This window comes from Rhamphochromis longiceps, linkage group LG6 (assembly GCF_057381845.1).
Source record: "Rhamphochromis longiceps isolate RC_006_pf linkage group LG6, R_longiceps_female_GT1.1, whole genome shotgun sequence".
NCBI lineage: Eukaryota > Metazoa > Chordata > Actinopteri > Cichliformes > Cichlidae > Rhamphochromis > Rhamphochromis longiceps.
The window spans coordinates 27,640,322-27,653,445 of record NC_140562.1 but is presented as its reverse complement, the minus strand read 5'-3'; the positions used below and the strand labels follow the sequence as shown (position 1 = coordinate 27,653,445).

At 38.2% G+C, this 13,124-nt stretch overlaps 1 protein-coding gene across 2 annotated transcripts; it reads left to right on the top strand.

Annotated features, from left to right (window-relative positions):
* Positions 1-125: 125 nt before the first annotated feature.
* Positions 126-12,796, top strand: LOC146668162 (stromal interaction molecule 2-like). Of its 2 annotated transcripts, none has more exons than XM_085410007.1 (12): positions 126-985; positions 3,715-3,845; positions 4,684-4,795; positions 4,878-4,989; positions 5,303-5,418; positions 6,277-6,454; positions 6,565-6,742; positions 6,877-7,038; positions 7,128-7,228; positions 7,322-7,575; positions 8,360-8,549; positions 8,706-12,796. In XM_085410007.1, the coding sequence occupies exons 1-12, from the start codon at positions 892-894 to the stop codon at positions 10,168-10,170; spliced, it is 3,093 nt and encodes a 1,030-aa protein (XP_085266133.1). In that variant the 5' UTR covers positions 126-891; the 3' UTR covers positions 10,171-12,796. The 2 variants fall into 2 exon arrangements, with proteins under 2 accessions (XP_085266133.1, XP_085266134.1); XM_085410008.1 differs by having other exon boundaries at positions 126-1,012.
* Positions 12,797-13,124: the final 328 nt, after the last annotated feature.

Genomic DNA, 13,124 nt, shown 5'->3' with positions numbered 1-13,124 from the left:
CCAATCACAGATACGACTCCCTCGCCCAGACAGTCAGGCGATGATATCAGGACAGCCAATCATTAGCTGATCTCAGGAAATACTTCCAATAGTGAGATCTATGGGATTTAATTGATCCTCATCCAAACATTAAGGGTTACACTCGACAGTGTACAGTGTATTATAGCGGTTGTCCCTACCTTAACGAAAAGGAAACTAACTCTGACCCCCATTTGTATGGCTGGGAAATATGTTAGGAAAACTAATTAAGAGGCCCCCATGCTGCAAATGGAGTGAGGGGGTGGAGTTCTGAGGAAGAACATGACATCTCTGGGAAAGGGCTGCAGGGAGAGAGAGGCCAGGGAACCTTTTGTACGACTAGTTGGATTATAAAAATCAGAAAACAGATCAACCACCATTTAAACTGCTGTGCCTTTAAGTTGTAACTGGATTGTTTTTTAAAAAAAAAAAAAATTGTATCTCACCCAGGACCATTTATTCTGATGATTATATCACACTGAATATGGATTTATTATATCTGAATCAGATGTTTTGATGTTGTTTTTGTCTTTTTCCTGGAATATCATGCGCAAGTTTGAAAAACTTTGATTAATCCTTTTTGTGTTTGAATTACGCTTCGATTACAACTTTTTTATATATCATTTTTACCCACCTAAACTTTACGTTTCAATCTGCACACCAGTGCCACTGCCAGATCTCTCCAGTGAACATCAGCAGCCTATCACATCTCCCTTCTGGATGTACCCATAATAGCAACGCAGATCGCTTAACACTTTTTCGCAGACCGTCGCTGGTGCCTCCGAAACGGGGGTTTGGTTATGTATACGTTCTTTATTCGTTTATTTTGAGAACTTTCTCAGCTTTGGACGACAACATTGCCATCCGTGTGAAATGTTCCCTCCGTCCCCGCTACTGCTCGTTTTCCCCGCTGCGCTCTTCTGGGCCGCACAAGTTGCCGGGTACCTCGAGGGTGTTACCATCCCCGGTGAGAGCGCAAGTTTCGACCCGGCGCGTATGTACTGAATGATGCATGGCGCCAACAAAAGAGAAAACACGAAAGAAATTAAAGCATGCCTAAGTATTTAAACTGGATCTTAAGTCTGCACTATCACTGTTGATGTTGCGTCGATTATAGCGGTAATAGTCGGCTGTTTGACACTTACACTTAAGGAAAGACTCATTTTTTAAAATTTAACCTGGAAATTTAACCTTGATCATTTAGTTGTTTGTTTATTTTAAAAGAAATCCATCAGGTTATTAGAGCATCTGTTAGTAGAATTCCGTTTTGGGGTGTTTGTGCAACCTGCACGTGCTGCCAAAAATATATTTAGGAAACAGGAACTTTTTGTTTGTTGTTTTTATTTATCTGTTAAAAACAAACAAACAAACACGTGTCCATTAATCGGGCACAAACTTGTTGCTGGGGTTAATAATAGCGTTCTGACAATTTAATCTAAATATACACGTGCCACAATGTGCTCCACTCTCTCAGGATTCCAGCAGCTTCCGCTCACCTGTGGAAAGTTTTTATGTGGAGGTCCTACAGGGACATCGTTAAACCCACACAATCCCCTGCGCACAAACTCACAGTTGTGTTTCCCATCGCTACAGAGGACATTTACGTCGACCTACAGCTATTTCCTGGAATCCTTTTCTACTCGTTGCTGCCCCAACCTTAACCCTGGCAGTAATTAATTCATTTTAATTGTTGTCCCTAAATATAAGTGATTCCTAACAGCACCACACATCAATTCTCACACAAAGTGAGCAGTAAAGGCACAAACACTGTTTTAGGTCCCTTTGTTTACACCACCTTGTGAGGCAGAAGAAGCTCCATCATCGAAGCAGCTTCTCCTTATTCTGGAATTCAAGTTTCATCAGCAAACGAGGGATAATATCTTTGCTTTTATAAAATATGTCGTTACTGTAGATTCTCCTGCCTGTGGTGATGATAAGAAGAACAAAAACATATAGCCTGTAACTGTCATAGATTTCTGTTATGACAGCAGCAAGTGAAACATCGGCTTACCAAATGTTCTGCTATAACATTTTAAATGAGTTTTCCCTCCTACTTATCATGAAAAGAGCACATCACTTGTGTTGAGTAGGAGATGCCTACATCATTCAAACAGTTAATAATCTGAAATCATTTTACTCCTACTTTCTGCTGTTCTTCCTTACTTGAGAAACCTTCTGAAAACACACCCTGTGTTTATGTATCTGTGTATGTTTTAAGATAATCTTGCACAGGAAGAAAACATATGGCTCGTGTGGTTGTAACTGTCTAAAAATGCAAAAATTCCCAGAGGATTTGCTTCATATTAAAAAACACAACAAGAACCTTCAGAGATAAATGCCGATATTTTTGTAAGAAGATTAAGGGCAGGATGCAGCGAAATGGGAATCCTCTGTTTGTTTGTTTTTTCCATAGAAGTCTCTCTCCCTCTTGCTTTCTCCCCTCTCTCTCTCTTTACTCATGGATTATTTCTTCATTACATTTTTGGCACAGAGTGGTTAGCATCACTGGAGGTGGCTCGAGGTGGGCTCAGCTAGCAGACCTTTGACTCTCAGCCTCTTGCCCCTTGAAACACTCAGACTTGAGAGTCACTGAGATGAAAATGGGCTGTGACTCAGCAAACTGACAGATGACGGAAAGCTATGCGTCATCTTCTAATGCATCAGTGTACTTGTACTCAAGCCAGGAACTCACTGTACGATTTAAACCAAATTACAACGGTCGATTTGATCATAATGAGTCGTCATTATGATTCAATGAAATGTATTTCCTGCACATTTTCTCATAGTGTGTTGCTTCATGGAGTGAAGGCTTGATCCTAAAACCTTATTTGTTTGCTAAAATTTGTGAAAGCTGTTTTAAGCCCATTTAACTCTAATAAATTCATTCAGAAAACTGGAACTTTAGACTTTGGGTAGTTTCCTAATGTCATAAAAAAGTACTAAAAGTACCAAAAAAGAATTTGAGTACAGTATTTATGAAATTATTTATATTAGAAACACCACATAACGATTAAATTCAATGCTTCTTGACATTGAATGCAGCCAGTGAAATAACCACCTCCGCAGTCTGTTTAACTAATAAGTAGATTTTAAAGGGAAACTGTTAACTCTCAGCTAATGTATTGTACTGACTGGGCACTTGGTTTAATTTCCATTTTGTCTTCCATTTTATTCTAATTTATCTGGGTTGAAATGGTGTTGCTTTTACTTTGGTTTTATTTTAATAGGTTGATAGGATTGTATTTTAAGTATATTGTTAGGAAAAAAGGGATACATACACAAAACAAAGCAAACATTAAGAGTGAAAAGGATGCAAGTAATGTACCTCCCTAGAATCAGACAGAGGACAATGAGATTTATTGTACTTTACTTCGGGACTCTTAACCATTTTTAAACAGAACAGTGTAATTCCCAGCGGATGAACATGCAATTTAGAATTGCTATTACATGGGATTTTTTTTTTTTTTTTTGAGATATAGTGATAACTACCAAATGCACAAAGGAGACAGTAAGATATCCCAGGCTCTCCATGTTGATCTTGTGGACATTATAGATGATGCTATGTGAGCCAAAATAATGAAAAGCTCTTATAGATCAGCTTAAATAACGATGTAAAGTTGGCAAATTAAAGTTCTTTTGGAATAAACTGAGCAAAAATAATGAGATGTATTATTATTGCCTTTCCCACCCATGCAGACCCCTGCGCCGTAGTGTCTCCACCATGCATGAGCGAGGCTGATCGCTTCAGCTTGGAGGCCCTTCGGAGCATCCATCAGATGATGGATGATGACCAAGATGGGGGGATTGAGGTGGAAGAGAGTGTGGAGGTAGACACCTTGCTCTTCATGAAATATGTAACCCATTTTCTTATTTTATTTATTTATTGAATTATTTTACTTAATCCCTGTGCTTGTATGTTTTTGCATGATTGATGCACATAGTGTTTAGCAGTGCAACAACAGGTGTCATCACTGCTGCTAGAGTCAAATGCTCCTTCAAGGATAGCAGTATAACTTTGCCTTTGGCTCAGTGACAAAAATTGGTTTGCACAAATAGAAAACCGTTACACTGGTGACCTTTGTAGTCATTCGTAACAGTAAGCAGTGTGTCATGACAATTTTTTCCCCCCTGAGATTTCTTTGAATGGTAAACTACCTCAACGTTAATATGCTGCTATACTGTTTGTATGTGCGTCAGGTAATCAACCTAGACTTCTCTAATGCCTTTGCCTTCCAGAATGCAGCTCAGGGATACAGTATCCAGGGGCTCAGGTTGCAGTTACCATAGAGATGTCAGAGGAGGGGTCTGGGCTCATCAAAGTCCCAAAATTCCTCTAGCCATCATATGAAGCCTTCGTCTAGAGCCAAACACACATTCCAAGACAGCACCAACACACACACGCAATCCCTGAAGTTTGCAACACACACTTATGGTTCTGCAACCATTCTAAATAAATGCAAACTAAAAACAACCGCTCCTTATTCCTAGATTGAAATCTAAGCACATGACTCACACCAGCACTCACTCTATTTATCCTGGACATAAAGTTCAAACAATATGATGTCCTTGTGACACTTATCTTCGCATTTTAGTGTTGTACCTCATAATAAAATTTTAAAAAGTCCTATTTTCACTCTGTTGTACTGTTTTTCTCCAATGTCGCAGTTCATTATTGAAGACATGAAGCAGCAACAGACTAACAAACACAGCAACCTGCACAGAGAAGACCAGCACATCACAGTTGAGGAGCTCTGGAGAAGCTGGAAGTCATCCGAAGGTATCCGGGTGTAACAGAGTGTGTGTGTGTGTTTGTGTCCAGTATCATGTTTTATCTGAAACTTGATCTTGTTTTGTTTTAGTACATAATTGGACTCAGGATGACGTGCTCCGCTGGCTGAAGGATTTTGTTGAATTGCCACAGTATGAGAGAAATTTTAAAGAGTTTAAGGTCAATGGAAACACACTCCCCAGGTGAGAATAACTGAAGAGGGTGTACAGGCAATTCGCCACATAAACAAGTTGGTCTTCTAGAAACTATATTCTCAGATTAAGTTTTGAAGGAACCACATTCTCTCCCGTTTGTTTGATTCACAGTGATATCTGTAGTCAACATGTGTCGCCATTGTTCTTCTTCTTTTGCTACTGTTAACTCTCTTCTGGCAACCATACATATGTTATACAAGGCAGGGCTCGTCACCCTGGAAACCCTAAAAACACACATGTATGCATATTTTGGTAATCCCAAATAAGCCATTAAAATAAAAACCATAAAATCCATTTGTAGGATTGCAGCTAATGAGCCTTCATTCCTGAGTGGCCAGCTAAGAGTTCAGGACCAGAGAGACAAACAGAAGCTCACCATCAAAGCTCTGGATGTTGTTCTGTTCGGACCACCTACACGTAAGAAGAAATCCTCACTTTATTCCCTCAGACAGTAGCTTTGATGTCTTTGAAGCAGGAAAGATACATTCATGTCCTGTTGCCATTCTTTTCATTGCATAACTACTTTTGTATTACTCTTCCTCTTAACCTTTAATCTAAAATCAGCATTAAATGATGGATTAGGCAGCAAAGTTGCTAAATCGGTTTACATTTAAGGCCTTTCGTTTCAACTTACTTAATGTTCATATCGTTATTTCAAAACACAGCTGCACGTCTCTTAGCTGGTACTAGAAATTATGCCCACATCACATCAGTTTTAGCCAACTTACATTGGCTCCCTGTTGAATATCGCATCAATTTCCAAATTCTCTTGCTTACCTTTTAATTTACCTTAAATTTTAAACAATTTGGCTTCCAGCTATCTATGCGAACTCCTCCATTTGTCTATCCCTAATAAGGCACTTAGATCTTCCAATCATATGGTCCTGACGCAACCGAGGTCTCGTCTGAAGTCCAGAGGTGATCAGGCCTTTGCTGTCATAGCTGCCAGACTCTGGAATAACCTCCCTCCTTATATTCGTTCCTCAGAGTCCAATCTTTTAAATTGCGTCTTATTATTATCACTTATTATTTTAGTCTAGCTTTTGATTCAAATTAGTATGCTATTTTGTGGCTAGTTATGTGGGGTTTTTTTTTACCCATATTGTTCATATTGTATCCTGCCCTCCTTTTAACTGTTTCTTTTATTCTGTCTTATGCTATTGCCCTGACTGAGTGTGAAGCACTTTGCTCAACTTTGTTGTATTATTTTGTGCTATAGAAATACATTTTGATGTGATTATTATTTAAAGCGATCTGATGTCCATTCAATCATAGGGCCCCCTCATAACTACATGAAAGACCTGCTGCTCATTGTGTCAGTTGTGATGGGAGTCGGCGGCTGCTGGTTTGCCCAGGCTCAGAACAAAGCCAGCAAAGTCCACATATCTAAAATGATGAAAGATTTAGAAAGTCTCCAGAGGGCTGAACAGAGCCTCATAGAACTACAAGAACAGTAAGAACTGTGATTTTTTTTTCTTCTCTCTGTCAGTCTCTTAGCTACTGTAAGTTACCGGATTGCCTTTGCTTTGTGTGATTGAACTAAACACGCTTTGATTTACTCAGACTGGAGCGAGCCCAGGAAGAAAAGCGTAATGTGGCAGAAGAAAAACAGAGCCTAGAGGAGAAGATGAGAGATGAGATCATGGGGGCACAGGAAGAGGCTCATCGTCTGCATGAGCTGAGGCAGGGAGCTGTTAGTGAGCTGAGCCGCCTCAGATATGCAGAGGAGGAGCTGGAACAGGTAGAAATGCTGCAGCGAGAGCAAGCAACTTCACAAATGCAAGACACTCATCATCCTAGTTTGGCAGGCCTGAAGATTTTACCCTAAATTATTTTCTGCATACTGATGATTTTTAACATTTGCCACCTCTTCAGGTCCGTGGAGCGCTGAAGCAGGCCGAGAAGGACATGCAAGCCAGCTGGACTGTCACAGAGGTGCTTCAGCAGTGGCTGCAGCTGACACATGAGGTAGAGGTGCAGTACTACAATGTTAAAAAGCAGAGTGCAGAACTACAGCTTGCCACTGCCAAGGAGGAGGTAATGCATAGCAACATAAGAGTAATAATGCTTATAGTGACTATCCTTCATATGTAAGTGCCCAGACTCATATGTATGCTTTTTTCTAGGCAGAGAAGATTAAGAAGAAGAGAAACTCTGTGCTGGGGACACTCCACGTGGCCCACAGCTCCTCTCTAGACCAAGTAGACCACAAGATTTTGGAGGCCAAGTGAGTCACAAAGTTACCTCTGTGCAGGTATTTGTGTCTGTCAATATAAAGATTCAACAAATTACATCACAAAGCTTTTTGGATCTCTTAAAGGAATGCCTTGTCTGAAGTAACAGCCTGCCTGCGGGAGCGTCTTCATCGCTGGCAACATATTGAGCTCCTCTGTGGGTTTCCCATCATCAGGAATCCGGGTTTAGCAAAACTCACTGCTCAACTCTACTCCGACTCAATTGCCCTGGGGTTGCCTAGAGTGTGCCAGTCATCTTGTTCGTGCCACAGCTCCATTCATGGCTCCATAGAGGATCTTTTAGATGAGCCTACCTCTCCTATTTTACCTCAGATACCAGGTAAGAAACAGGAAGTAGGAGCTTTTAAGGCTTTAGTTGAGTCCTTGTTATTGTCAGTGTCACACAGCGTTAGATTTGATTGGAATCTGGAACGTGATATGTGATTTGCACACTTCCAATCAATGCATTCAGAAGTATGCAAATAGGCGTTGAATTTAATATTTCACATTAAGTTATTTGGTTTGTATTGCCTGCAAATATGAGTTTAATAACAACCTGATATATGACAAAACTATCCTCTGTCTCAAAAAATATTCCAATATTAAATGGATCCCAGTTACAGCACATTTAAAACTTTTTAGAATGAAAGATAAATAACTCTAGTAACTGAATTTGTGATCAGAATCAAAGTACAATAGTGTATGCAGTGTTCAACCTCAAAACTCTGAAATATTTCCAAAGTGAAGGATTTGTTAAGTAGCTGATAAGTTTGTGTTTTGCTAAGAATACACAAACTCATTGACTGAAAAAGAAAAACAAGCACTCATAACAGAGCTCAGATTCCTTCCTTAATAACGCTTCACAAATAACAGAAATACTAAAGAGGTAAAAGAAATTGTTAACTATATTGTTAATGGGTGTTATTAGTATACGTACACATATATGTATATACCATCCTTGTTCCTACATCACCAAACTTCTCTAACCGTACGTTTACTGCAGCTTCACAGACAAAGTTTAATTAGTAGTGTTCTGGAATGAAAATTAGGGTACATATTAATTTCTGCTCTTACAGGATCTGCTCTGCATAAATTCTTCATTTTTAATAATTGTTTCTCACCAGTTGCAGTTGCACCACTTAAACGGTCTCCTCGAGCACGGGTATCCATACGTCGGTCACGTCGCTCAGGGATCATTCCTCAACCATCAGCCACCATGATCTCCCCAGACCCTGACCTTCTTATCCCCATCCGAACTCCCTACTCTTCCTATGACGAGGAAGAGGAACATTTTCGAAAAACACTAAAAAAACAGTATGTCTGCCTTTTCCCAACTTTTAAAAATGCACTTGCTGTGCATTTTTAAACCACTTTCTTATCCTACCTTTATACCAGCCTTAGCTGTCCTTTGATTTTTTTTCCTCTCCTGTTTTCTTTGCTTATGCTTCCTTTCCTTTCTCTCACTAATAGAGAGTCCCAAGAAAGGTTCTCAGATTCAGAGTATATGACTTCTCCTCCTCTCAGCAAACTGTTCCCTAGTTCTGCTGTTGACATCTCCTCTCGAAAGCTCTATCACGATGACACTGAGCTGCTTGCTGAGAGCCCTGTTACAAAAACTTTAACTAAAGAAGTAGAGGCTCTTGTTGAATCGCCACCTCACAAAATGTCAGTGGAAGACCTTGAAACTTCTGTTGATATTGCCTGTAGCAAGATGGTTAGAGACAAAACCTTGGATACTTCGTTGGAAACATCTTCTTTAAAAATGTCTGCAGAAGAGTCATGTACAGATTCAACATCAAGGAAGATGTCACGCAACAGGACTGGACTTTCCACTGATGTTGCGCTTAAAAAGGGAATTTCAAATGAGACAGATGCAGAGTTTTCACCCAGGAAAGTAGAGAAGGACACAGTGGGGGATTTGACAGAAGTTCCCTCAAAGAATACATTCAGAGAAAGAAGTGATTTGGGAATAGATGTGAGGAAGATGATATGGGATGAAGTAGAAGCATCAGTGGATCTAGCAAAAAGGAAGATATCAAAAGATATGATGGGCTCTTCAACTGACACTTCCTCAGGAAAGATGACAAGGGATGATCCTGAGCATCTATTTGACTCCAGAAGGATTACTAGAGATTCAATGGGAGTTTCCCAAGACACAGGTTCCAGGAAACATGCGTTCCATAAAGGGGAAAATCAATTTGATTCCTCTGTGAGGGGATCAGCAAAAGACAAAATAGTTGAGACAACCAGAATACCAACAAGAAAAATATCTAGAGATGAGCTGGAGTATTATACAGATGTTGCTTCAATGAAGATACTGCCCAGAGAGAGACTCGAAGCACTTGTGGACACCTCATCCTCTACAGAGATGCAAGAGTTTTGTTTAGAGCCATCAACAAGTAAAGGTTTACTGAGAAATGAACTTGAAATGTCTGCTGGTTCTCTCAGAAGGAGAATGCCAAGAATGCCGAGAGAGGATGCTGAAAGCACCATAGACACTCCTACTGGAAAAATCTCTTGGGATAGAGTTGATATCCCAAGGGAAATGCCTAAACAATTCATCTTGAGGGAAGAGTTATCAGAATCAAGTTCATTGGCAGCTCACAATGTGCAGCCTGATCTCATGTTAACTTCCCAGGTGCCATGGAAGTCTTCATCAGACTTTTTTACTGTTGGGCCACTGAGCCAGCTCGTTTATGATGGAATCCTTGAAAAATCATGCAGCTCCGTGTCTTCAGCAACAAACCTCTCTGCTGGCAGGCTGCGAGCAGAGATGGAGCCACCTCTGCCAAAACCAAGGGTTGTCCTTCCTGCTCCCTCATTGCCTTCGGAGGCCGCAGATGACAAGAACAAGGAAAAGGAAAAGAGCAAGAAACCTTTAAAGCTCAAAAATCTCTTTAAAAAGAAAAATGAGTCGAGTCCAGAGAAGCTTTAAGGTGCTCTTCGGAAACTCTGGCAATCAGCTGATTTTTTTCTTTCTTTCTTTTGAACATTTTATAGAAACTGAGTTTCGAATTGTCTTTGATGACATTCAGTAGTCAAGGTTTTACAAACCTTTTAGCTCAAGGGGTTCAACTATAGTGTTGCATTAGTTGTTAAGGAACTGGAGTCATTATATTATTATACACGCTATCCCAATTTTAGGGGTAATCAAAAATAGTTAAGGTTAAAGTTAAGATTAAGTTAAGGGCTGTTTTTAATCCTTGGATGAAAGTCCTTTTTAGTTAATGAAATGTAAAACACATGGATTTCACCAAATTTTACATTTAATCTTTTGAGATGCCCTGCCAAGCATTTACTGCAACCACCTTAGGTTTCTTTATATGTTTTCTGAAGCTGTATATCGGACATGTATCCAGTTAATCTTGACCATCTTGTTTATAGAATAGCGGTTATATCTTAAAAGAAGATTCAAAGCCAACCCCATCTTCTTTTATCTAAACTCCTACAGAGTCAAAATGACAAAAAGCAAACTAACTAGTAATTGGTTTTACTTTCTATACTAAGTCTTATAGACACATGGTTGATATAGTAGTTTAGTTTTTTTTTTATAGTTATGTGTGGTTGAAGGATTAAAAGTTTTAACAGATGCTTCTTTCCAGTATGACAGTGGCAATTCTTAAATTCATTTTAAAGATTAGAAACTCAATCAAAACTGTTTAATACAGTGCTAAAGTTAACACATTCTTGTGCAAAAGAAACTGAGTTAAACTTTGTGATGTCCGAATTAAATTTACCTTCCTAGACTTATCCAAATTGACTAGTTAGAAATTTTTGGGAAATTTTCAGTACAGCTGCATAATGTACATATATATCAACATTAAAGGACAATTTAAAGGAACTGGAATTGAATTTTGTGTAGGGTTTAGGGGGTTAGGGTTAAACTCCATGCTTTTAAATGAACATTAAAATAGAGACAGTTTTTATTTACCTATTTAATTTTTTTTTTTTTTTAATTTTAATTACCACAGCAATTGTTAGAGTCCTTAAACACGTTTGACGGCTGAATAGCTCTAAAAATATGCAGCACAATAAAGAATCATTTATTATACAACAAATATTTGTAATAGTTTCATACTATATTTTTTCATAGATGGTTCAGTATTATTTTCTTTAGCCCCTTTGCAATTAAATGGCATTTACAGTCGCCATCAGCACTTTTGATGTGTGGTTAAACAACGGCCTTCAGATAGATTTAAACAAAGTAGACAAAATGATTCTCTGATGCACTGTCGCAAATGAAACTGCTGACTGTTTGCACTGCTAATATGGAGGATTTTTGATTACTTCTGTGTTAGGCAGAAAGTAGTCGTAGATAGAAAGTAGAAAGTAGATAAGTGAGTAGCAAGATTTGAAATGGATCAGGATTCACAAAGTAGATAATCATAGTTTTTATTCTTTAAGAATTCTCCCTATTTTTTTTGTTTGTTAGTTTTGCTTTGATAACTTACAAGCATAGAGATTAGTTTATTTTTTGTAAAACAACAAATGTAAATTTTTTTTATTATAGCTGTCTTAGTTTCTGAAATTAATGTATTAAGAATCACATATTTAATTTCTAAATTGTTTATGTTATTGAATGATTAAAGCTCATTAATTGTTTTCAGGCATTAAATCATTTTCTTGTTTTAACTTAGTTTTTTTATTTAAGCGCTTCAAATATGAAGATTTTTCTTCAATAATTAAGTATTTTTATACCAGTTGTAATCAGAGGTGCAGTGCTGCTGAGTGCAAAGGAACAACACTGCTACACTATTTTTCCAACTGAGGAAATAAAATATTCGCAGTTGGATTAATTAGTTGAAATTCGGTCTAATTCTTGCAAGAAAGCCATTAATAGCAAAATGAGTGGTCACAGCTGTCATCATAATATTTAGAGCCAGATTTGGCAATGGTGTGCAACAGTACAAAACCCTCTTTTTGCATCAGAAAGCTACCTGATGATGCATTCACAAAAATGCAAACAGTACACTAATTAACATATGCCATGAGCAGTCCAAAGTACTGGCTCAAAGTGAGCAGACCTGATGAAGGGGGTCAGTGATGTCATAAGAAAAATAATAATCTATAAGTTGAGGTTTTACACATGTGTTTCTCTCTGAAAACTGTGGAAATGAAAATAAATAACAGGAGGCTGAATGAGAAACAATATGTTTATGATATAAGAGATAACTCTTCTGAAATTTCTAGGGACTGTGTTAGGTCCTGATGACTAAGATTCAGGTAGAATGTATCAAGAGGGGTGCATTATTATTATCATGTGAGCAACAGCTGACCTGTTCATGTATAGAAGAACAACAAAAATGTATTTACCACCAGAACCCGAGGGACAAATAACTCAGATTGATGCTACAACAAAGAGAACTGCACTTTTGCTTGTAAGTTGTTTCAGTGTCAAGTACCATGAGTGTAAAATGTTTTCCCCTGTGTTAGAAAAGAAAAACTGATTAACTGTGTCATGAATAAATGGGCTGTTATTTACTGATTTATATGAAATTGATGATAACTCAGGTTACAAAATTGGTAAAATTTAAAAATGCTGTCCATTGTGTTAAAATAAAATCCTGAAAATAACTACAGCATCTTAAATGTGTCATTTGTGAAAAAAAAAAAAGACTTCCAAATTGCAGAATATTGGTTATCCCCACTTGCATAATAAGCAGACCTGCCTGTGAACTGCACTTCCTTGATGTCAAGAAGAAAATCACAGATATGAACTTTTTGGAAGCAGACAATGACCTCCTAATTTTTATTTTTAGTGTTTAGTTTTTTGAAAACTAAGTGTTTCGGAATAGCCAACAAGACTTCTGTCTCCTGAATATTTTATTTAATTAAAATTCAACAGAATAATGTAAAGATCCTCAAGTTCCGTTTTGTGGTATCAAAGTA

What these genes read in the sequence shown, in the direction of transcription:
- LOC146668162 (XM_085410008.1), top strand. Translation starts at nt 892, where the DNA reads ATGTTCCCTCCGTCCCCGCTACTGCTCGTTTTCCCCGCTGCGCTCTTC. An exon ending in CGCAAGTTTCGACCCGGCGC is followed by an intron (nt 1,013 to 3,714) that starts GTATGTACTGAA and finishes CCACCCATGCAG; the next exon opens with ACCCCTGCGCCGTAGTGTCT. An exon ending in CACAAGATTTTGGAGGCCAA is followed by an intron (nt 7,229 to 7,321) that starts GTGAGTCACAAA and finishes GATCTCTTAAAG; the next exon opens with GAATGCCTTGTCTGAAGTAA.